General features: G+C 47.3%; 1 protein-coding gene across 2 annotated transcripts in view; it reads left to right on the top strand.

Annotated features, from left to right (window-relative positions):
- Positions 1–23,757, top strand: part of INTS9 (integrator complex subunit 9) — a 508,494-nt gene that overhangs the window by 81,492 nt on the left and 403,245 nt on the right. For both annotated transcript variants that reach the window (XM_086928012.1, XM_086928014.1), the window contains exon 2: positions 18,774–18,901. In XM_086928012.1, coding sequence (XP_086784138.1) covers positions 18,774–18,901 — 128 coding nt within the window. The remainder of the gene's footprint in view (positions 1–18,773; positions 18,902–23,757) is intronic.

Raw genomic sequence — 23,757 nt, forward strand, 5'->3', positions numbered from 1 at the left:
TTGTTATGCTATGTTTTGTTATGTTATGCTATGGATTGTTATGCTATGTTTTGTTTTGCTATCCTATGCGTTGTTTTGTTATGCTATGCTATGTTTAGTTTTGCTATCCTATGCTTTGTTTTGTTATGCTATGCTATGTTTTGTTGTGTTTTGTTATGCTCTTCTATGTTCTGTTGTGTTTTGCTATGGCATGCTTTGTTATGCTATGTTTTGTTATGCTATGCTATGTTTTGTTATGCTATGCTATGTTTTGTTGTGTTTTGTTATGCTATGCTTTGTTATGCTATGCTTTGTTTTGCTATGCTATGTTTTGTTATGCTATGCTATGTTATGCTATGCTAAGCTTTGTTTTGCTATGCTATTCTATGTTGTGTTATGCTATGTTTTGTTATGCTTTGCTGTTTTGTTGTGCTTTGTTATGCTATGCTATGTTTAGTTATGTATGCTATGTTTTGTTATGCTATGCTATGTTTTGTTGTGTTTTGCTATGTCTTGTTTTGCTATGCTTTGTTATGTTATGCTATGTTTTGTTGTTATGCAATGTTTTGTTCTGCTATGTTTTGTTGTGTTTTGTTCTGCTATGTTTTGATATACTATGCTATGTTTTGTTTTGCTATGCTTTGTTATGTTTTAAAAATATATATATTTTTATTAACATTTTTCAAACATGCTCACATTACAGTATGACACATATGTTCAAGTAACCAGAGTGTGGGTGGTCGATTAGCGGACACATCGCCTGTACCAGGCAGGAGTACTCTAATCATTAGTTCACTTGTCTTTGCTGTAAAGCGAGGTTGGGGGGGAACTAGAGGTGATAAACCGGGTATGTAATGTGGGGGGGTGGATAAAAAAGGGGGGGGGGGCTAGGGAGTGGATCTCATGGAGGATATGTGGACCATGTCAGCAACTATCTGTCAGTGTGGTTCTGTATTGCAAATATATATATATATATATATCTGGGCTATCTGATTAGGGGTGTCACGGGGCATGGCAGGGGGCGACAGCGCACCTCAGCGCATGCACGTTGCACTTGATGACTCGGGGGGGGGGGGGGGGCCTAGGGGAGGCTGCCTCACGTACGCTCTATTATGAGGTTTGCGTTGTCAGGGTTGCAGGAGCGCTGTGAGGAGTGTCCGGAGTCGTGTGTGTGTGCTTTTGTGGGAACTGGTGGAGTAACATTGCCCAGTCCATTGATAATATGGAACGTTTCCTCTGCCCTCTCGCCTCTTCTTCTCTCAGAGTTTCCTCCTCGGCTTTCACCCATTTCTGCACCGCTCCCACCCACGCTTCCATTGGGGGCCCTGACGCTGCTCGCCAGTGCATTGCCATGTTCCACTTGGCCAAGAGTAGGGATAGAGCTGCGAAGCGGACCTGCACTTTGTGTGCTTTAGGCCTACAGAATATTCCGAGAGCCACCGCTTCCCAAGAGTGGAGCTCCGTGAGACCTGTGAGTGTTTGGACTGTGTCCAGAATGGTGGTCCAGTAGTGTCGCAAGGCGGAACAGCCCCAGAACATGTGTTGGAATTGCGCATCGGGGTAATCACACCTGGGGCATAGGAACAGTGAATCTGGGTAGAACCGTTGGAGGCGTGCTGGAGTCTGGTATGCCCTATGTAAGATGTTTAATTGTATCTTTTTGAAGGGTGCGTTCCTGGACACTTTCTGCGGGAATTCTAACGCTCTGAGCCATTATCTGTCATGCAACTGTCGCCCGCATTCGTCTTCCCAGGTGGCCCGTAGGTCGTGCAGTGGTTTATGTGCGAGTTCCCTTATTGCTTTATAGAGCCAGGTGATCAGGTGATGCCCAACCCACATGTGTAGGATGGTGTGAACGACCGGGTGTGCTGCTGGCTCGCCAACTGTGAGGTCGCAGTGTGGGCAAAAGTTGTGTATGAGTTGTCGGTGTGTTAAAAATTGTCCCAGGGGAGGTTAAAGTCGTCTATCAGCTAGTCGTAGGGGCGGAGTTGCCCGTCTACGAATAGCCCCTCTGCCTCCGTCAGCTCGCAGTCCGTCCAGGCACGGAGCATGGCAAGTGTGAAGTAGGTCTCTCGCTTAGGCCATACGACCAGCGGCAGTCGAGGGGAGTAGCATGGAGTCGTTGGCGCATTGCAATGGATTCTTAGCATACATCGGCGAGCCACCGTCACCTGCAATGGGTATGTCTGTCGGGGTTTGGACCTGGGAGCAACAAACGGCAGAGTTCGGGAGTAGGTATCGGCCCCCGCGCGGTGTGTGTTTCCCCGGTGTGTCTATTCACCGTCCAATACGACCGCCATTGGAGTTGCGCCGCTAGGAAGTATGACTCGAAGGCCGGGGCGCCCAGACCACCCTGTGTAGTGGGGAGCTGCAGTTTGGTGAGAGCCATCCTGTGTCGACCAGCCCCCCATATTAATGTCCGAAGGAGTGTGTTGAGTTCACTAAAGAAAGTCCTGGGTGGGATAACCGGTAAGTTCGTAAAGTAGTACAATAATCGGGGAACGATTATCATCTTGGCTATTGCTATCCGACCGATCGGGGCTAAAGGAAGGTTCTTCCAGAAGCCTACCGACGCCCTGATTCCTGCTAACACCTTGCGGTGATTGCCCTCATACATGTCGGTAGGGGAGTGATAAAGGCGAACACCGAGGTATCGGGAGATGCCCGCGTTCCATGGCAGTGTCTGTGTGTCAATCCGGATCGCCCATGGCATGAGAGAGTGGTGCAGTAGGTACACCATGGATTTATCCCAATTCACCCGCAACCCGAATGCCCCCGTGAACTCAGTCAGGGTCCTCCATATGGGTGTCAAGTCCATAGTGATGTCTCGGATGTACAGGAGGAGATCGTCCGCGTACGGGACACGCAGTGGATAGTGTCAGCTATGATTGTGCCCCATGCAGTTCCCTCACGACGCAAATGGATCGCCAGGGGTTCCACAGCTAGGGCAAAGATTAGGGGCGATAGGGGGCAGCCCTGTCTAGTACCCCTCTCGACACAGAATGCAGACAAGATGTATCGGCCGAGTCTGACCCGAGATGTGAGGTTGGTATACAGAAGGCACGTATATCGAAGTAGAGTAGGACCTATTCCTGCCCGTTGTAGGACGGCAAAGAGGTAGGGCCACGTTAGGGTGTCAAAAGCTTTTTCCTGGTCGAGGATTATACAGGCCGCATGGGGGTACAAGTCCTTGACCTGATCTTGGATATGAAATAACCGTCGAATGTTTTGGGATGTGTTCCTGGCGGGGACAAACCCGCATTGGTCCGGGTGGATCAAGGAGCGTAGAATTTGTTCGTATCGGTTTGCAAGAAGTTTCCCCAAGATTTTGCAGTCCGCGGAGAGGAGCGTTATGGGGCGGTAAGATGATAATTGTTGGGGGTCTAGGAGCGGCTTAAGAAACGTCACTATGACCGATTTGCGCAGGTAGCTTGGGAGCTCACCACGCTCAAAGGCCTCCGCGAACGTCTCTGTCAGCCGAGGGATCAGTAGGGTAGAAAAAGTGTTGTAGTACTCGAGAGGTAGACCGTCCAGTCCTGGCGCCTTATTTTGAGGTAACGCGCGGACCGCGCCCGATATGTCAGTTGCTGTTATTTTTGTGTCTAGTGTGGCCCTTTTCGCGTCAGTGATGCGCGGGATTTGCAGCGGGTCTAGGAAGTGGCTTATCATCTCCTGTCGGAGTTGCGGCGGGGTGCAATATACTGCGAGGTAGTGGTTACGGAAAGCAGTCAGGATGTCTTTTTCGGAGCGCAGTAGGTCCCAGGAGGGAGTTATAATCTCAGTGATGGGTTTGGTGTCTGTATCTTGCTTTGCTTACCACGCAAGTAGTGTCCCCGTCTTGTCCCGTTCTTTGTGCATGCGAGTGGCGTAGGCTCTAAAATTATATTTGCACAGGTCCGCTAGAGCAGTAGAGTATTGTGTTTTATCCTCCGCTACTTGGGCTACTGTAGCAGCATCGGCGTCTTCCTGTTTCGTGAGTGTCGCCAGCTTGCCTTCAGTGTCAATGAGCGTGCGTTCCAGTGTGCGGCGTGCCCCTACTATTTGTTTAATGCATTCTCCCCCGAGCCACTATCTTAAAAGCATCCCATTCGACCAATCTAGAGGTGGCGGATCCTGTATTGTGAGTGAAATATTACTGGATGCTTTGCGCATGGTCATGTCGGAATACCTGGTCCGTCAGACAGTCCCTGGGAAGGCGCCATGTAGGTACCGGAGGGTGTGGAGGTTTCCACTGTACGCGCAATATGTGTGCATCGTGGTCAGAGAGGACTCGGCCCAGATAATCTGTGTGTTGATCTTTAGGGATCAGTGACCGGGTGCATAGGAATCTATCCAAGCGGACTCGTAAGTTGTGGGGAATGGAGTGAAATGAATAAAGTCGTGTTTCAGGATGATGCGCTCTCCACGTGTCTTCCAGCACCCAGTGAGTAACCCAGCGGCGGAAGCGTTCCGTCTGTTTAAGGGCCGGAGAGTGAGCGGGGGGGGGGGGGGTTGTGATCTGTCAAGAGTAGTGTCAAGCGCGCAGTTATAGTCACCCCCCAGGATCCACTGGCTGGACGCAAATTGGGCCAGAACGATGGTGAGGGAATCCCAGAACCTGTCTTGTTCGATATTTGGCGCGTATATGCTTCCCAGCAGGATGGGTTGGCCATCTAGTATCCCCTCCTACAGGGCGTATCTGCCCTCCTTGTCCACCACTCTACGCGTTTCCAGAAATGGAGTGCCCGGGCGAATCCAAATCAACGCACCCCGTGTGAAAGCTGAGTATGACGTGGCACATATGGTGCCGCGCCACCGGGTGCGTAGTTTGTCAATTTCTGGTGCTGTGATATGTGTCTCCTGTCGGAGTGCAATGTGCGTTTGTTGGTGCTTAATATAGGCATATGTGGCGTACCTCTTGCGTGGTGTGTGGAGCCCCCTTGTGTTCAGGGTTAAGATACTAACGCCCGCACTTGGCATTGGGAAGTCTGAGAATCACTGCTTCCGCCCGACGCTGAATGGTGAGGACGGATGTGTCGATAGCGGACCAGCCCATTGGTTTCCGCAGATGGCTGAAATCTCCACCCACCTAGTTGTGCTGGTGACTCTGAAAGTTGTGCCTCCTATGTGGTGTAGGGTAAAAGGAAACTGGGGAAACAGAACATGTAACTGGGCGGGGAAACTGTCCCAATACCTGGGATGTATCGGCGGATCCGACACGTCCAAACGAGCTCCCATGTAACTTGAGAGCGAACAGTCAATGCGTGGGGGTGGTAGTTCGCGCCTGCGAGGCTGGGTCCGCTGGGGCGTTGGAAGGATCATTGATCGTTGAATGAGATTGTAGTAAATCGTTCATCTTGCGGTGTTAAATGAAGGCCGCCATTGTTTGGGGAGAGCTGCTTCCATGAGTCCGTCTGGTCAGAATGGTGCTCCGCCTTCTTTGTTTGGTCCCTCAGGGTACAGTGTCGCCAGTTCGAGGAATAGCCGGGGGCAAGGTGGTGGAGTCAGCCGAGGACCGGGCTTCATTGCTGTCATCTTCGCTCCCGGAAGAGAAAAGGTGGGGGATCCCCACGGCATCCTCTTCGAGTGGGGGGATCCCTATATCAGTCACTGCTTGGAGGGCCTTGCGACGTTCTTGTATGATTTGTTCCAGGTCAGGGGAATCAATCGTGTGGCGCCCCGTGGACTCTCTCCAGCTCTGGCTTCTCTGCGTTTGTGGTGATTGCGTGGCGTGTTTCCTGTTACATGCTGGCCTTTGGGTGCGCCCACGTGGTGCTTCCGTTGTAGGGTCTATTGTGCAGTGGTGGTCCGCCCAATCGCATGCATCCACGGCAGTGGAGAAGAAGTGTGTGGTACCTGCATGGATTACCTTGAGGCGGTCTGGATACAACAGGGAATATTGAATGTTCTTTGCCCGCAATCTGCACTTCACCTCAAGGAAAGATGATCTTAACTTCTGTACCGCCCTCGCGTAGTCCGGGAAGATCATGATGTGTTTATTTTCTACTTGAAGTGGACCTGTGCGTCTGGCAGTCCGTAGCACCGCATCACGGTCCTGGAAATGGAGGAATTTTGCTAGTAGTGGACGCGTTGCGTTGCCGTGTGGTGGTTTGCCAGCAGGTACCCGGTGGGCCCGCTCTATGGAGAAGAAAGTGGTGCGGTCCTTGGTCGGGGTGAAGGATTTGACCCACGCCTCCACATATTTGATTGGGTGTGTCCCCTCAATGCCCTCTGGCAGGCCTAGCACGCAGATGTTACAGCGCCAGGAGCGTACCTCCAAATCGTCAATGCGCTCCTCCACTGTAGTCAGGCGCCCCAAAACTGTGCGGATCGTTTGTTGTTGTGCAGTAAGAGCGGGCTGCATGTCCACAAGGGATTTTCCCCCCTCCCTCACCTTGTCCGCCAGCTTCCGGTGGTCATCGCGGATAAGGCTTATGTCCGTAGTTAGGGTACCTAGGAGTTCCTCCATGGAGGCCTGAGAGAGTTCAATGGCCGCCAGGACTTGGTCTAGCTTGTCCGAGATGGTTGGGTCTGGCAGGGTCGTGGGCGCCTTAGTTAGTGTGCTGGTGCGAGGTTGATTTTCCGGCGCCGTTTCTGGGACCGATGTCTGCTGCGTGGACCTGGGATTCCCCATACTGCCACTCTGGACACTCCGTCTCTCGCCTGGTGGTGCACGCAGTGGGAAGTGGGTCAGATCTGGGCACCCCCGCGAGTCCGCCGCCCCGTTTGTAGACCGCTTGGTATAGGGGGCGTAATGAGTTTGCAGATCGCCCACGCCCCAGCGGGGCCTGTCCTGTTTCACCGCCAGTCGTATTAGCCGTTGAGACCTCAATGCGGTGTTGGCCCCTCGCAGGAAGTGTCGTCCTCTTTCCCCGTGTGGGGGCTCGCCGCGATCTTCATGTTTGTAGTCCAATATTCCCTGGGGAGCTGTGGGGGAGATGTTCTCTGATGCCCACCGGTGGTCCAATCTGTGGTGTCTGAGGTCCAGGTGACCAAAGCGCGCTCTTGTAGGGGTGGGGGCGCTGTGGCCAATTAGTGGACGTCAAGTTATAATGCCTAGGTTGTCCCTGCGGCCCCCCCGGTTCGTTGTGATGAGCAAGGGGGGAGAGGGTTGCAGGGCCGATTGATGGCAAGCATCTACTTCTCGCTCACCTCCCGGAGCAGCCCACATCCGAGGCCGTAGATGATCCTGTCGGCGGGCACGGGAATGCCCAGATCGTCGGCGCCATCTTAGGGTCAGGCAGTAATTGGCGCGAAGGGCAACCCCAGGGGAGCTGTCGTGGGGGGTGGATCCCCCCGTTCTTCTCGGGCTCAGGATCCGTCCCCTGTGCTGTAGGATGGGTAACCTGGATATCGATACTGGTGCCGGTCGTGGAGGTGAGTTCCCCGGCGTTATGGCGCCGTCTCCAGTTTCCCGCAGCTCCTGGTGATTCGCCAGTTCGTGATGTGGGGCGCCGAGGCCAAAACACACCTGCGCCTCGCTTGGCTCGAACTCGCGGGTATCACCCGGTCTCCCCGATGGGCCCGGTTAGCAGCTCCAGCAACAGACTCGGTTAGGGTCGGGTGGCCGCCATGTTGGTTCCGGGCCCGGGGTCTATTTATGCCGCTATCTCCGCATGCTTTGCAGTTCTCTAGGCTACAGCAACCTCCTCGGGTGCAGCTTCGGTTTCGACATTAGAAACGGCGGTTTACTGCCAGGGTCGACAAAATGGTGCTGACTACAGGGTCGCCAGGTAGCGGAGCCTCAGCAGAGCGCGTCCGCCATTGTGGCTTGCTTAGGCAAGCCCCCCTGCTATGCTTTGTTATGTTATTGTATGCTTTGTTGTGCTTTGCTATGCTATGTTTTGTTTTGTGATGCTATGTTTTGTTTTGATATCCTATGCTTTGTTTTGTTATGCTATGCTATGCTGTGTTTTGTTATGCTATGCTGGTGAGGGTGTGTGAGGGTGAGAGGGTTGTGAGGGTGAGGGGGTGTGAGGGTGAGTGACGGTGTGTGAGGGTGAGGGGGTGTGAGGGTGAGGGTAAGGGGGTGAGAGGGTGTGAAGGTAAGGGTGTGTGAGGGTGAGTGAGGGTGTGTGAGGGTGAGAAAGTGTGTGAGGGTGAGAAAGTGTGTGAGGGTGAGAAAGTGTGTGAGGGGGTGTGAGGGTTGTGAGGGTGAGGGGGTGTGAGGGTGAGGGGGTGTGAGGGTGAGGGTGTGAGGGTGAGTGACGGTGGGTGAGGGTGTGTGAGGGTGAGGGAGTGTGAGGGTGTGGGGGTGTTAGGGTGTGGGGGTGTTAGGGTGAAGAGGTGTGAGGGTGAGGGGGGTGTGAGGGGGTGAGGGTGTGTGAGGGTATGAGGGTGAGGGTGTGGGGTTGTGAAGGTCAGGGTGTAGGGTTGTGAGGGTGAGGGCGTGAGGGGATGAGGGTGAGAGGGTGTGTAAGGGGGTGGGAGGGTGAGGGTGTGAGGTTGAGGGGATGTGAGGGTGAGGGTGTGTGAGCGTGAGAGGGTGTGTGAGCGTGAGAGGGTGTGTGAACATGAGAGGGTGTGTGAGGGTGAGAGGGTGTGTGACGGTGAGAGGGGGTGAGAGGGTGTGTGAGGGTGAGGGTGTGTGAGGGCGAGGGTGTGTGTGAGGGCGAGGGTGTGTGTGAGGGTGTGAGGGGTGTGGGTGAGGGGGTGTGAGGGTGAGGGTGTGAGGGTGGGTTAGAGGGTGTGCGAGAGTGAGAGGGTGTGCGAGAGTGAGAGGGTGTTCGAGAGTGAGAGGGTGTTCGAGGGTGAGAGGGTGTGTGAGGGTGAGAGGGTGTGAGGGTGAGGGTGACGGTGACGTGGGTGAGGGTGACAGGGGTAAGGGTGTGTGAGGGGGTGTGAGGGTGAGGGTGTGGGTGTGTGAGAGTGAGCGAGGGTGTGGGTGTGGGTGTGTGAGAGTGAGCGAGGGTGTGGGTGTGTGAGGGTGAGGGTGGGTGAGGGGATGTGAGGGTGGGGGGTGTGAGGGGGTGGGTGAGGGTGAGGGTGAGGGGGTTTGAGGGTGAGGGGTGTGTGAGTGTGAGGGGATGTGAGGGTGAGGGGATGTGAGAGTGAGGAGATGTGAGGGTGAGGGGCTGTGTGAGGGTGTGTGAGGAGGTGAGGGTGGGTGAGAGGGTGTGTGAGAGGGTGTGTGAGGGTGAGAGGGTATGTGAGGGAGAGAGGGTGTGTGAGGGTGAGGGGGTGGGTGGGTGAGGGGATGTGAGGGTGAGGGGGTGGGTGGGTGAGGGGATGTGAGGGTGAGGGGATGTGAGGGTGGGGGTGTGAGAGGGTGGGGGGTGTGAGGGTGGGGGTGTGTGAGGGGGTTTGAGGGTGAGGGGGGTGTGAGTGTGAGTGAGGGTGAGGGGATGTGAGGGTGGGGGGTGTGAGGGGGTGGGTGAGGGGATGTGTGAGGGTGAGGGGGTTTGAGGGTGAGGGGTGAGGGGGGGGGGTGAGTGTGAGGGGATGTGAGTGTGAGGGGATGTGAGGGTGAGGGGATGTGAGGGTGAGGGGATGTGAGAGTGAGGGGATGTGAGGGTGAGGGGCTGTGTGAGGGTGTGTGAGGAGGTGAGGGTGGGTGAGAGGGTGTGTGAGAGGGTGTGTGAGGGTGAGGGGGTATGTGAGGGAGAGAGGGTGTGTGAGGGTGAGGGGGTGGGTGGGTGAGGGGATGTAAGGGTGGGGGTGTGAGAGGGTGGGGGGTGTGAAGGTGGGGGTGTGTGAGGGTGAGTGGGTGGGTGAGGGGGTTTGAGGGTGAGGGGGGTGTGAGTGTGAGTGAGGGTGAGGGGATGTGAGGGTGAGGGGATGTGAGGGTGAGGGGGTGTGAGGGTGAGGGGGTGTGAGGGTGAGTGGTTGTGTGAGGATGAGGGGGTGTGTGAGAGTGAGGGTGAGAGGGTGTGTGAGGGTGAGAGGGTGACGTGGGTAAGGGTGTGTGAGGGGGTGTGAGGGTGAGGGGGTGTGAGGGTGTGTGAGGGTTAGGATGTGTGAGGGTGTGTGAGGGTGAGAGGGTGTGTGAGGGTGAGGGTGTCAGGGGGGTTCACACGGTAAGAGCACGCTGTCAATTAGGCACCTCGTGCTTGCACAACTATTCCCCCCCCCAAAAAAAATTCTTACGTGCCGTGATGTGACACATTGAACTTCCAGCTAGCAAAAGCATTGTTGTTGTCAGAGTGACTTTTAACATTTCACATTTCGTGCTCAAATTAAGTTATATTTATTTGTAGCAAGTAGGATTTAAGATTTTTTTAAATGAGTGCTGCAAAATGACGTCACCAAAACTTTTCTTGGTTCTTGAGACCAATTTTCTCACGGAGGTTTTCGCCGCCAATTTCATCCGAAAAAGCTGTATTACTATTTAGGCACATGCATTGTTCCACTTTGAATCGAAACGGTGTGAAATTTACCTTAAAATACTTTTAGACATGTTACAGTCCATGAACGCATTTTGCGTTCACAGAACCGATTTAAAGTGGTCGTGTCAGTGAAGCTCTTGGCATTGTGCGGTGGGGGGCAGGGTGTGTGTATGTTTGTGTGTCTGTGGGCTGGGTTAAAGATGAGAGCTGAGTAAAATTAACGAAAAGATTGTTATAGTGGAGAAGCCTGTGTTAGGGAGCAGGGAAAGTGTACTTTTAGTAAGACGTATTGGAAACCATAGAATGGCAGAGGAAAGACAGCGCTGGGAGGAGGGCTGGGCAACCATGCCAGCATTCCGATTCACGAGCAGATGGTCCTGTTTATGACCTGCGGAGTGCGTGAAGTGGCTGGTGGCAAATGGAATCAAAGCGGCAGCGGTCGCTTTGATGATCTTGTCTTGTCTTGCTTTGTGGGAGGGGTAGGGGGAGCGAATTCCTGTGCACGCGTCTGGCTCACATGAACTGTACGCGATCCGCAGTTGGTTAGACTTTTCTGAAGCCTTACTATAAATCTCGCCTACCATCCCTACGGGAAGGAATAGACAAGACCTAATAAATGGAGATTTCATAGTGGTTAATTTTCGTAGGCCTCAGCTGGTCCGCCATATTTTGAATAAAATTGAGACAACACACTAGACGAATATTAACATTTGCACACTCCCGTTGGTTTTTTTTTATAGCCCGCAGCCATGGCATTCAAACACTAGGTTATTCCCTGTTCCATCAACAAATCGATACCACACACTTTCAGATTTGGATGCCCAAGACTGACAATTATTTACACCCCAAGTACTAGGACCATTGACAGCTGGAATACAAATTCAAGAGAAGGGGCTTGTTCTGGCCAAAGCCACTAAGTTGAATAGTGAGCCAGCTGACCCACGTAAGAATAATAGAAGGGACATCAGAAACAATCCCACTAATTGTAATTTCGGAACAGAACATGGGCGTAAGGAACAAAGCGAGGCGGGCTGTCAAGGAGAGATAAAACTGATGTCCTGGAATATTGCAGGGCTCAGAAGGAACCTAGAAGATGTTGTATGGCAGGAATATATTGGGCAGAGTGACATAATTGTCTTTCAAGAAACTTGGGCCCTAGAACCTCCTTATAAAGTAGGCTACAAAACCTTTAGTAAAGATGCTATCCCCTCAGTTAGAGGGAGGCCTCTGTATCTGGGTAAAGGTGACTCTGGGTATTGATATCAAACTAGTCGAAACTTGCTCGCAGGATATCTTGGGAGTAAAATTCTCTACACCGGACAAAAAGGAAGTTTACATACTAAACATATACTCTAGGCCATATCCAACAAGTAAGCAATCGAAGGTCATTGAGCAGTTAGACAATCTCCTAAGCTCGATTGACTCAAGGGCCCTGATAATCTTGGGGGGGCGATTTCAACCGTAAATACGAACACACAGTTGGACTAGAAAATATCTTTGAGGAAGAAGATCTGGCTAATAATATCCCGCCCTTGGAAAGCACCCCGGTAGTGCCCTGTACAATAGCAGTTGCACAGTTATTAAGACTCGTCTCGGGGTACTGCTTACGAGCCTGTAATGGCTGTTAGCCCTCCGATAGTCCAAAAGCCCCCACATTTACTAGAAGTAATCTAAAGAGCCACATAGATTATATATTAGTTTCGATTGAGCTGTGGTCGATGGCCCTCGACTTAGTAGTCGATGACAGAACTGAGAGTGACCATTGGCCATTACGCTTGACATTGGCGGTACATCTTTTCCAGCTGGTTACCCCAATGCCCAGAGAACTTGATAGCGACAACATAGACCCACTATTAAGTAATAATCGGAGAGCTTTAAAATGGCCCTCGATAGGGGGAAATGTAGCGGCAATCAAGAAGATCGATGACCTGTTTGCACACAGGGTCTCCCCGTATGTATACCTACTTGCTTCAGAAATTCCGATTGTGGAAATTCATTGCAAACTAGTCAAAGATTTGATACCGATATTGAGTAAAATCCAGAAGAAATCTAAAAATGGGGTTATAGCCGCTATAGAGTTGAAAAGCCCGTGGTATAACATAGAATGCCGTACTGTAAAAAAACTAGCTTATTTTGGCTTCAAAAACAAAAGATATAGTGTCCTTAACCACATCAGTGCTAAGGGGTTTTCCCCTCCGGTGCTGACTTTTTGAAACTCCATTATTCATGACAAGGTCAACTCGTCAAACGCACAGCGCAGGTAACACCCATGACGAGTTGACCTTGTCATGAGCATGGAAGGGGTTAAGGGAAAAATAGGGCTGAATATAAGCAACTACTAGCCTCTACCAGAAAAGAATGGGAGGATAACATTTGGACAGAATTACTTGTAGCAGCCAAAGCAAAAGACCAATCTGGTTTTAGGCGTTTGGTATCAAAGTGCAATAAGAAAGGAAGATGTAGTAAAGACCTTTTCCTAGATTCAAATATTTGGGTAAAACACTTCTTCAGTCTTTACTCCTCTTCCTCAAGTGACATTGACTATTGGCCGTTAGATTACAAAATTACCCCAATTGTAGCCCCATTATCGTTTAGTCTGAAGGAAACAATGGCAGCTATAGACACAGTCAAACCAGGAAAGGCTCCTGGCCCTGATAAACTACCTGGAGACTTATGGAAGCATGATAAAGGTGTTTGGGGCCCTTATATTAATTTGTTGTGTAACTCTGTTGCCTCGGGTGCACCCTTACCAGAAACCTGGAAAGGGGCAGAGATTACAACCATTTTTAAGAAGGGCGTTTGCCACAATCCCTCACACTATCGACCAATTAGTCTTGTTGACGTTTTACAGAAGATATATGCTAGGCACATTTTAAATAAACTGACTAACTGGATTGAGGAATATAACATTTTATTACAATATCAGGCAGGGTGTTAGATCAAAGACTAGCACAATTGACCAGGTTTTTAGATTTCTTTCTATAGCCTGGAAATATACAATATTTAGAAAGGGCCATTTGTATATCGCCTTTGTGGACCTAAAGGCAGCGTTCAACCATATCCCCAGAAACCTCCTTTGGAAGTCCTGAAAAAACAGGGGGTTCCGGGGGAAATTCTTCTACAGATAATAAGACTACACGAAGACAACTCGGCACGGGTCAGATGGGGTCCACTAGGTGAACTAACTGAACCGGTTAGGGAAAACAGGGGTGTAAGACAGGGGTGCGTTTTAGCTCCCACTTTATTTTCGCTATAGGTCAATGACATCCCTGAATACCTTCTGGGTTGCGATCATGATTCTTCCAAGCTAGGGGGGTGCCTGTACTGGCCCTCCTCTTTGCTGACGACAAAATTTTAATCTCCCAAACTCTGAAAGGTTTGCAACATTTATTAAATCTATTTGAGATATACTGCAACGCTAAGGGGCTACAAATAAACTCTAGCAAAACTAAATACACGGCAGTATACCACATAAAACCTTCAGGAAAAATGTAACTGTGAATAACCAAAAGATTGAGTATGTACATGATTTTAACTACTTGGGTATTACTTTGAATTCAAAAATGTCTTGGAGACCACAGCTAGAAAAAAGCAAAACTATACTACTCCAAAACACCTTTCCACTAATAAGAAAAATAGAAAGTAGTTTATCCAAAGCAGTCTCACCCGCTCTTGAAGTATACAAATATAAGGCGCAATCAGCTTTGTTGTATGGGGCGGAGCTGTGGGCCCCCCTGATGAATGATACATTCAAGGTGGGTGAAAACAAGTTTCTTAGGAAAGTACTAAGTCTACCGACACCTACTCCACTGACCCCTGTTTTGATGGATTTAAATTTTCACTGTGTGGACGACCAGGCTAACCTAAGACCATTGTTATTTTGGGTTCGCCTGTGGTGCACGGATGAGCTTATTCATTATAGAGAGGGGCTTGAGGAAATTCTAGGATTTATTAAATGTATAGGTTTGACTTGGCTAAAGCATATACAAGACTGTTTTTTTAAACAGGGACTTAGGCACTTTTGGGAGAATCCCTCTTGCTTGACCACAACCTCAAAAAAGCTTTTAACACCTTGGCTGCTAATGGTTTTCCCCTCTTGTGCTTTAAAGAAGACCTATTGGTCTTTTATACATGATTTTTCGTCCCATTCTTCTACTGTGGGATCATTGACATCACGGTTCCTCCAAATAAAAACAGTTTGGAAGTTTGAGCACTTTCTAGATGAAATACAGCCGCAGTTAGCTAAATCTTTATACCTTAAATATCGCTATGATGTCCTACAGATAAAGGCAAATACTGTGAAATGGACGCCTGGTGAAGCAGAGGAGGGCAGATGTGTATCATCTGATTCAGGTGCAATAGAGAACAAATAACACCTCCTGTTCTTCTGCCCAGCCTATTTGCGATGTAGGAAGAAATGGATTAAACCCATTTGTCGTCTTCTTGGTATTAGATCCTGCCATGAAGCAGAAAGATTATTACGATCTGATACCACTCAAACAGTGCATTTTAGTATTAGCAGGTATTTGTTTGGTGAAAGCTTGGTAAGGAAAAGGGAAGGCCTGAAACTCTATGCTGACAAAAAGTAAAAGTATAATGAACTTGGCACGTGCACTTTATGATTATAAAATGAAATGTATAATGATTTATATATCAGTCTTAATATTTATTAATGATGCAAGTGTTTTTTTATATGTCACTTTAGAGGTATTTATCTAACTGTACAGTTGAATCTTTTTTTAATGACCTGATATGTCTATTCCTCATATCTGTTTTTATTAATTTTTATATTAGCATGCAGAATTGCAAAACATTTGATATATCTCTCCAACATCACAAAATTGGTCGATTATTCCATGTAGTATCCAGTGTGTCTAACAGTATTGTAATATATTCTCAACACGATGCATTGTGGACATTCTTGTACTGTATGTTTGTCTTGTTATCCTTTTATGGTCTTTTATACCGGAATAAAGATTGAATTGAATTGAATTAAAATAAAAAGAGAAAGCTACAATAGTTTTTATCTTCTGAAACTTTTATATACTGATGTGAAGCTCTTTTCTGCTGTTGTTTTGAAATAAAATTGACATGCCTATTATAACCAGCTCCCCATCCTCCACATGGGGATTCCAGTCTTTCAGCCCTTTCTGAACCTTCCACTAGAACAGCTACTGAACAGCCCCCTTTTACTGTGAGTCTTCCTCCCCCTTTTACTGTTCAAGGCTGTCCTTAAAAGTCACCTTCTCAGAGTGAAACACTACAGTGGTTAATGATTTTATCTCCCTCCTAAATCCTGGGAACTACCACAGTCCCATACCCCACTTGGCCCTTTTTCCTTAACAGATCAAAACACATAATGTTCAATAAGTAACCAGTGTTTATTATACCATTGCGTTTGGCTCTGCTTCCTAAAGAACACCTTCAGCAGCCTTTAAATGTACCACCCAATATTAATACCTTTTCTACTGCCACTTATCTTCTTCAGTTTTCGTGAGAGAAAGACAACCAACTCAATAAGAACTCAGTATTCTAGCAGCCACACAGGTTAAGTTCAGATAGGTCAGCCAAAGAAGCTGTCTTAATAGACTTTAGAGGAGGTTTGACCATCAGTGGTTTCTCTAAAAAATAGTTGTAAGCACTTTGTGGTGTCCACAAGGCTACCTACCCTTCCAGCCATTCAGTGATGTAGAACACTCAAGCCTGTACTCCAGATAGGAATTTTTGCTGAAACCCAAAACACGGTGAATACCCCTCGATATGCAAAGACGAAAATACGAGGCCAATCTTTTTCTGTGCTGGCTCCTCCATTATGGAACTCCCTTCCGAGCTTTGTCAAGCAAATTGAAAATCACCTCCCTTTTAGGAAGTTACTTAACACAATTCTGTTCCGCTGACATCCCTCTAATACCTACGGGCAAACAAGGCACTTTATAAAGAAAACTAGCAGCCCGTCCCAACCTTGTCTGGGAGCAACAGGCTTCCCCGACCCCCGCTCGCCCCGACATTGTCCAGCAGCCTGGGCACCTGCCTGGCCCGTCCCCCGCCTGCCCCGACCCCCGTCTGCCCCGACCCCCGCCTGCCCCGACCTCCGCCTGCCCCGACATGGGTCCCCTTACCTCATCCGCCGCTCCTCCCGCCTGTCCGCTGCTGATATACTGCTTTAAATATGTCTGTTCTTCTTTGCAGAGGTGTACAGCTGACCAATCCGTTCTACAGAGTGTACATTGGCTGGGAAAGCTTACATCATACCTAATGTTTTTGGCCTAGAGGTGTGTTAATGATTGCTGTTTCACCATAAAAACACAGGATCATTCTCTTTTCTCCTGCAGCCCGGGCCCCCGCCCAGCCCGTCCCCCGCCCATCCCGTCCACCGCCTGCCCCGACATGGGTCCCCTTACCTCAGCCGCCTCTCCTCCCGCCTGTCGGCTGCTCGCACCGCCGCTGGCCTGTCCGCTGCTCCTCACGTCACCGCTCCTCCCCCGCGCCATGTCCGCCGCTTCCTTACCTCAGCCGCCGCTCCTCCAGCCTGTCCGCTGCTCGCACCGCCGCTGGCCTGTCCGCTGCTCCTCACGTCACCGCTCCTCCCCCGCGCCATGCCGCCGCTCCACGTCGCGCTCCTGGACGCCGCTCCTCCCCGCGCTCCTGACGTGAGCACGCACGTCGCGGCCGGCGCTACTTCGGAGGGACTACTTTTATTTTTACTGTAAATTTTTTAAATAACGTTTTTTTTAAATTGATATAGCCTATAACCATCTACACACCATGACGATTCCAACGGTGTATCGGGTGTGTGGATTGGCGCTGTGGTTCCCGAGTTTACCCGCCTCAAAGGCTGAAAGTTCTTCGTTTATTATAGTAGTATAGATGAAAACCATGTTAGTCCTGCTCATGAACACAGTCGGATTCCTGCTTAAGAGACTCAGGGCTGGCTTTAGCACCAGTGGCGCCCTGTGCGACAATGTTTGTTGGCGCCCCCCACGGACTCCCAAACTACTACCCTTTAACAGTCCCCCCTCAAGTCTCCATAACCACTCTCTTGCAGATGCATTTAATAAGCTTCGTAGTGCCGTTTATAGCAGTGCACGGTGTCAGAGCACTCTACATCACACACACATCGCGCAGAGACAATCAATCATACGTGTGTAAATGAGTGTTTAAGAAATGTTATATAAGCCAGAAGACTACAAGGTGAGTCACATGCCATCCATACAGGTAGACAGTGTAATTTAAGAGTACTTGGTCTGGAGAAACACAGACTCCGAATTTAATACATAACCCCATGGTTGGTGGTTACATTTAATAAGATATTCTTTTTTTACCGAATTGAGCACTTTTTGAAACATTAAAATAATGAAAGGCGAGGGAAATACTCATAATTCTCTAATTTATACCTAGCAGTTAGCATGCAGCTCTTTGATGACAGTTATTAGCTCACTGTTCCATGTTAGGATTTTAACATATACCCTGCAAGTAACAAAAGGACCTCTCTGACAAAAGCACTGACCTATTACATTATATGCACTTTGTTATCTGCATGGTACACATTCTTTGCCACAGGCATATTAACCTTCTGTGCTACCATAAAATGAGTTAAAACTTCCACTAGACAAAACTCCTCCTCTCTCTCTCCAGGAAGAACATTAATCACTCGGGTTATCTTGACATTTTAATTGTTGTATGAAAAGTGCTGGAGGCCAGCAACACAGCATCAGGTGCTTTTTAAACCATATAATACTTCCAAACACACTCCATCAAAGTCAGCACCTGGTGCGGTGGCACCGGTCGCACCGCCCTAGAGCCGGCCCTGAAGACACTACAGACCTGATCGAAGGATTACTCCATCACATTGTGACAGATGTCCCATCTGCCTGCCTTTTTACAAGTTCTATAGACTATAATGCCCTTGTAATAAGGTAGACAGGATATCAGCCATGTTTCTACCAGAGTAACCCGTCTGCCAAACTCCAAATCACGCTCTTCTTTATTTCCGTCTTTATTAATTTGTCATTTTCTTGTTATTATTTCTAGGCATATATTTAAGCCTATTACATTATATGATGGCACCCTCCTAACTAAAACATTCTTTGTATGTATTGGAGTACCTATTTAAGCTACATGGTTTATCTCAGAGGTCACTTGATGTTATCACAGCCTTAATGCAAGTTTTGAATTGAATAATCATGGCTCACTTGTTATATGTAAGCAGGGTATTTTGTCTCCACTGATGTACAGTAATTATTTTTCTGAAGTCTATTTTGATCACCTTGTCTATAGCCATTACTGTAACTGCAGCATTTTGCAGCAGAGATGTCTATGTGCAAGCATTGTATCAGCCATTTAAAATGTGTCACTAAGCCAGCAGTAGCTTTTCACTGCCCCTCATGTATTGCTTCTGTTGCTTTGGTATCTTTATTGCTGAGCAGTCTGTTCAATATATGTTTTTGTTTGTTCTAACTGGTGTGCTTGTTTCTTTATTCTCGTTTATAGTATTGCTTGTCGGGGCATCCGACGTTACCATGCAACATCCTCAAGTTCAAATCGACCACCATCATGTTGGACTGTGGGTTGGATATGACTTCTACACTTAACTTTCTCCCACTGCCTCTGGTCCACAGGTATGTTGTGGTGTGTACCTTTGTCTAAAAAGTGTAACAAAAGCTGAAGAAAACCATGTGCCGTGAACTCCAAGTGTGCCCCACCCCTTTTTGAAACCTTCTCTTTACACTTCTTGGAAAGATACATTATGTACCCAAAACCACACAAAAAAAGACATTTAGTACCCGTTAACATCCTAAGAATCAAAATATAGTTTGAAGGTGTTGTGTAGACATGGCCCACTTTCTCATATTGGTCCATCCTGGTTTATTAGACGTGCTGGTAACTTTGTCGACAGTAGGCAGACTTGAAAAGTGTCACGTTTGTGACTACAGAGTCTTTTGGGCTCGTGTATAGGGAGCCACATGTTCAGCTGCCAACATACGTTTTAGCCACACACGCAATTAAAGTCACACACCAATGGTCCCTGGTTGTCTCCCCTAGGGGTGTCCCAACAGTTAATTTAGGAACTGGTAGTCTATTGGACATTGAATTATTTCACGTCCACATATTTCTCCCTTCTTATTCCTCTCTCCTGGACCCCCATCTATGGTACTAGTTATTTAAGTATTAAATTATTTTAATTTTCGCTGAAATTCAAGGACCAAATGGGAGGACATGTGCAGTGTTCCTACTCTCCATCCACATCATATCCGACAAGAAATGCAATATGTTTCACCTTCCTCTACTGACTTATTTGCATCCATGCATGACCAAGTGTAGAAAGGTAGAACCTGACTGCATGGTTACCCCGCTTTTCTCCCGGGTGTTTTGCTGGTTTTTGACTAGTCTGACTTGGATCCTGCTATTCAGGACCCCGCTATTCAGGACCCCAGCCTATCTGCTTTCTTCCTTAAGTTAATGCATGTACTTTGGTACAACTCCAGATTGGATACTGGTACCCTTATCAGTCTCTAGTTTATGGTACACATGTACCGAGGGCATAGGTACCCCAGAGGCCACCCATGGGCTGAAGCAGGTGTTATACCACCCCTGAGAGGCCATTCTAAATGGAACCCTAGGTCTGTTATCGCAGCCTGTGTAAGAGGGTTCACCATATCTACATCTCTCGCTACACTTAAAACTTTGTAAGTCACCCCTATAGCAGGCCTTAACAATACTGAAGGCAGGGTGCTAGGTTTTACGTGAGAGGGTGCTCTTGCATGAGCAGGGCCCCTCTGCAGTTGTCGGAGACCATTGTCCCGGGCTGTATGTGATACTACCAGACATTTAGGTAGAGGTAGAGGTAAATTATAACCTTGCGGTAAATGCTATCTCGAAAACGACTGCAACAAAGTATGTTGTGTTTGGTGTCAAACACCTTGGAATCATACCTGCACACCAGTAACTGGTGTGGGAGGTATGATTCCTCCTGTCAGACCGAGGTTCTAGGGCTACCGAAGTCTACCGGTACCAACTTTCTCGAACCTTACAGCTCAAAATGGATGCTGCCAGCCACAGACACAAGTCTGCCCTCCTGCTGCTGAGCCAAGCTCGAGCAGGGGAAGGTAGCACAATAGGCATCATGTCACAGGGAGGTGTGACCACCTCCCAGACAGGATTTAGTGTATTGGGCCTGGGTGGGTGCACTGACTCAGTGCCAGAAATTCTGACCTAAGGGCACATTTGGTGTCCCTGTGCATAGTCCAGGTCAAACCAGTTCTGGGAGCCATTTGCTTCTACACTGGCCCGAAACTGGACAAAGGACATGGGAGTAGCCTCTCCTCTGTCCCGTCCCTCCCATAGGAGGGTCCCTAGAATCTGTCCAACTCGCTCCCTTGGGTATAAAATGGATTACCAGATTATAGCTGGGTAGGGTAGGAAGGTTCTGCCCTTGTAGGTGTGTGCACATTTCACATAACATTCAAGTCTTTTCAATTTGTACTCTTTAGTAATCAGTTCCAGTCTTTTTTTTATAAGGAATGATATTTATTTCATATTTCCTTTCATTTCATTCTTTAATTATGCTGATTTTAGTCATCAGTTTCATATTGCCATCATTTTTCCACATATACCGAATGCATTTCGGGTCTTGAGGGAGACCCTTCGTCAGGGGTCTAAAAAATGTAAAGAAAAGGGAGCTTGAGAGAGCCTCATTTACATCTCCATTTTAGTTTGAAACATATATATTATACTTCGGAATAACATCAAACCTGTTGGTACATTATGATCATATAGCTTTAAACATTTCGCATTTCTGTGAAACCAAGAGTAACCTGTGGTGCATTTTGTTCAACTACAAATAAAGTTGTGCAAAGGTAAAAAATGTGGTTATCTCATGTAGATATTAATCACTACGTTCAACGTGGTCGTATAACGATAGAAATCTAATAAAACGGTGCAATATTGGCAAACGCCGGAGATTAGTTAAGAATCACGATCCGATCCAATCTAGGTTGCAGCAGTGTAGAGAGAGTGACGGTAGTGATCGGTTAATATTGTTACTGGCTCGGTGAAAAAATCCGTGCCGAAGCTTATCAAAAACGAAAGAATCAAAAAAGTGCCGGTGGTTTGAGCGATGCGTGCCGTAAAAAATATACCTAGTTGGCCCGTTAAATAAAATTGTGCGTTATTAAGATAAACTTACTTCTGTGGTCGTTGTTTGAGATGGCGGTTTCCGTTCATGAGAAGGTTGCCGGTTGGATAACCAGTCATTTGTGGTGAAAGGTTTTAAGTTTATCGGGGTTTAGAATGGAGTGTTACTATTGGGTCATAACCGATCACATGATCGGAAGTTAACAGTTTCCATGATTCGTATAATCTATTATACAAAATTCGATCCTATGGAGATACGGGTCAATTTAAAGTGATTCATATTGCGCGAATGAATTAATCGCGAGTAACTAGAGTTATGTGTTGTTTAACTCGAAAAAAATAATAATAGCGGCAATTAATCGTGTTTAAATAGTTTGGTGCATCTTGATAATAGTGTAAGATTACAGATGTTAGAAAATCTAAAAAACGTGAAATTAAGGTGAATGAACTATCGAAGGTAGTGTTAATGATGTCGGCCATATTGGGTGAGGATAGCTTACTATCTATAGTCTAAATTTACATTATGTACATATAGTGCAGAGATACAAAAGCATCCTATAGCGGTATTTACAAAAAACATGACATTTCTATTGTCATTTAGTCCATTCGGGTGTAGACTCCCCATTTTCCTGATCCAATAATATTCCGCTCTTAATCTTTTTTTATGTGGATCTGAATCTCTTTGTGATTCTATTGCTTCCAGTATGGTGAATCTCAATTGTGTGATGTTATGTCCTGCTTCCAGCCAGTGGGTGGCCACGGTAGATTTGAGGTTTTTAAGACGAATATTGCTTTTATGTTCTGTTATTCTTATTTTTATTTTCCTTTCTGTTTGTCCTACATAAAGTTTGCCACATGGACACTTTATTCCATAAATAACATTCTTGGTGTCACATGTGCTAGAGTGTCGCAAAGGAATTTTTTGTCCCGTCATTGGATGGGTGAATATTGGGCCTTTAATGACGTTATTGCAATGTATGCAGTTTTCACATCTTTGCATTCCTCTGTAGGTTTCTGTCGGTTGTTTCTTCTTTTTCTTTGTCAGTAATTCCTTTATATTTCTGGATCTGCTGAATGCAAATGTAATTCGTTCGGAAAATAAAGGCTTTAAATCAGGTTCTTGGGTAATTAGCGGCCAATGTTTATTCATGATTCTGGTGATTTGTTTTGCTTTAGTAGAGTGTTTCAAGACGAATACTGTAGGTGTAGTCTCAGGTTTGTTTTGAATTCATAGTAATGCATCTCTATTCATACTCATTACCTTTGTTTTAGATTCTTCCAATATTTATTTGGGGTATCCACGTTTTAGGCATTTTTGGATATGAGTGTCGATAGTGGCTGAGACGTCTGCTAGGTTTGACGTAATTCTTTTTTGTCGAATGAATTGTGATGGGGGTAAATGCTTTTTGAGGGAGTAGTGGTGAAAACTTTCAAAGTGTAAACAGCTGTTACGATCGGTACTCTTTGTGTATTCATTGGTCCTTATTTTCTTGTTTTCTATGGTAATCTGAACATCCAAGAACGCTAATTGATGATTATCAATTTGATGAGTGAATTTGATGCGTTCATGTCTTGTATTCAGTGTGCTTATATTTTGCTCCAGTTTAGATTAGTTTCCTTTCCATAATATAAAGATATCATCTATATATCTTTTGAATAATACAGTATCTTGTTGCCAATCCTGGTTATTGATGATTTGATCCATTTCAAATTTCGCCATGAAGGTATTAGCGTAGGATGGAGCCCCCACAAATCCCATGGATGTTCCACTACATTGTTCAAAGAATGTGTCTTTCCATTGTAGGTAACTGTGAAATAAAGCAAAATGTAGGAGTTCTAGCAGAAAGATCTTTTCCGAATCCCTTATTTCATTCTGCAGTAGACACCATTCCATTGCTTCCATCCCTTCATTGTGTGGGATGGAGGTATATAAAGCAGTTACATCCACTGAACATAACCATGTTTCTTCATACTGTGTGATATCTATGGTTTGCAACATATTAAAAAAAGATGTTGTGTCCTTTATATGTGTTTGCCAATTTTGTACTATCGGTTGTAGAAACCAGTCTAAATATTGGCCTAGTGGTTCAGATAATGACCCGTATGCGAGACAATTGGTCTAAAAGGTGGTGGTGTTGCGTTCTTATGCATTTTGGGGAGCATATAGAACTGTGGTCTCAGTGGGTATTTTATGTTCAAGAATTGATACGTTTTCTCCGTAATCCACTTCATCTGGAGTGCATAATCTAGTATCGTTTTCAACATAATAGCAAATGTGTCTGTGGGGTCTTGATCTAGTTTACGATAGATATTGGTATCTTGTAGATGGTTCCATACCTTT

The sequence above is a fragment of the Lissotriton vulgaris genome, chromosome 6 (genome assembly GCF_964263255.1).
Source record: "Lissotriton vulgaris chromosome 6, aLisVul1.2, whole genome shotgun sequence".
Taxonomy (NCBI): domain Eukaryota; kingdom Metazoa; phylum Chordata; class Amphibia; order Caudata; family Salamandridae; genus Lissotriton; species Lissotriton vulgaris.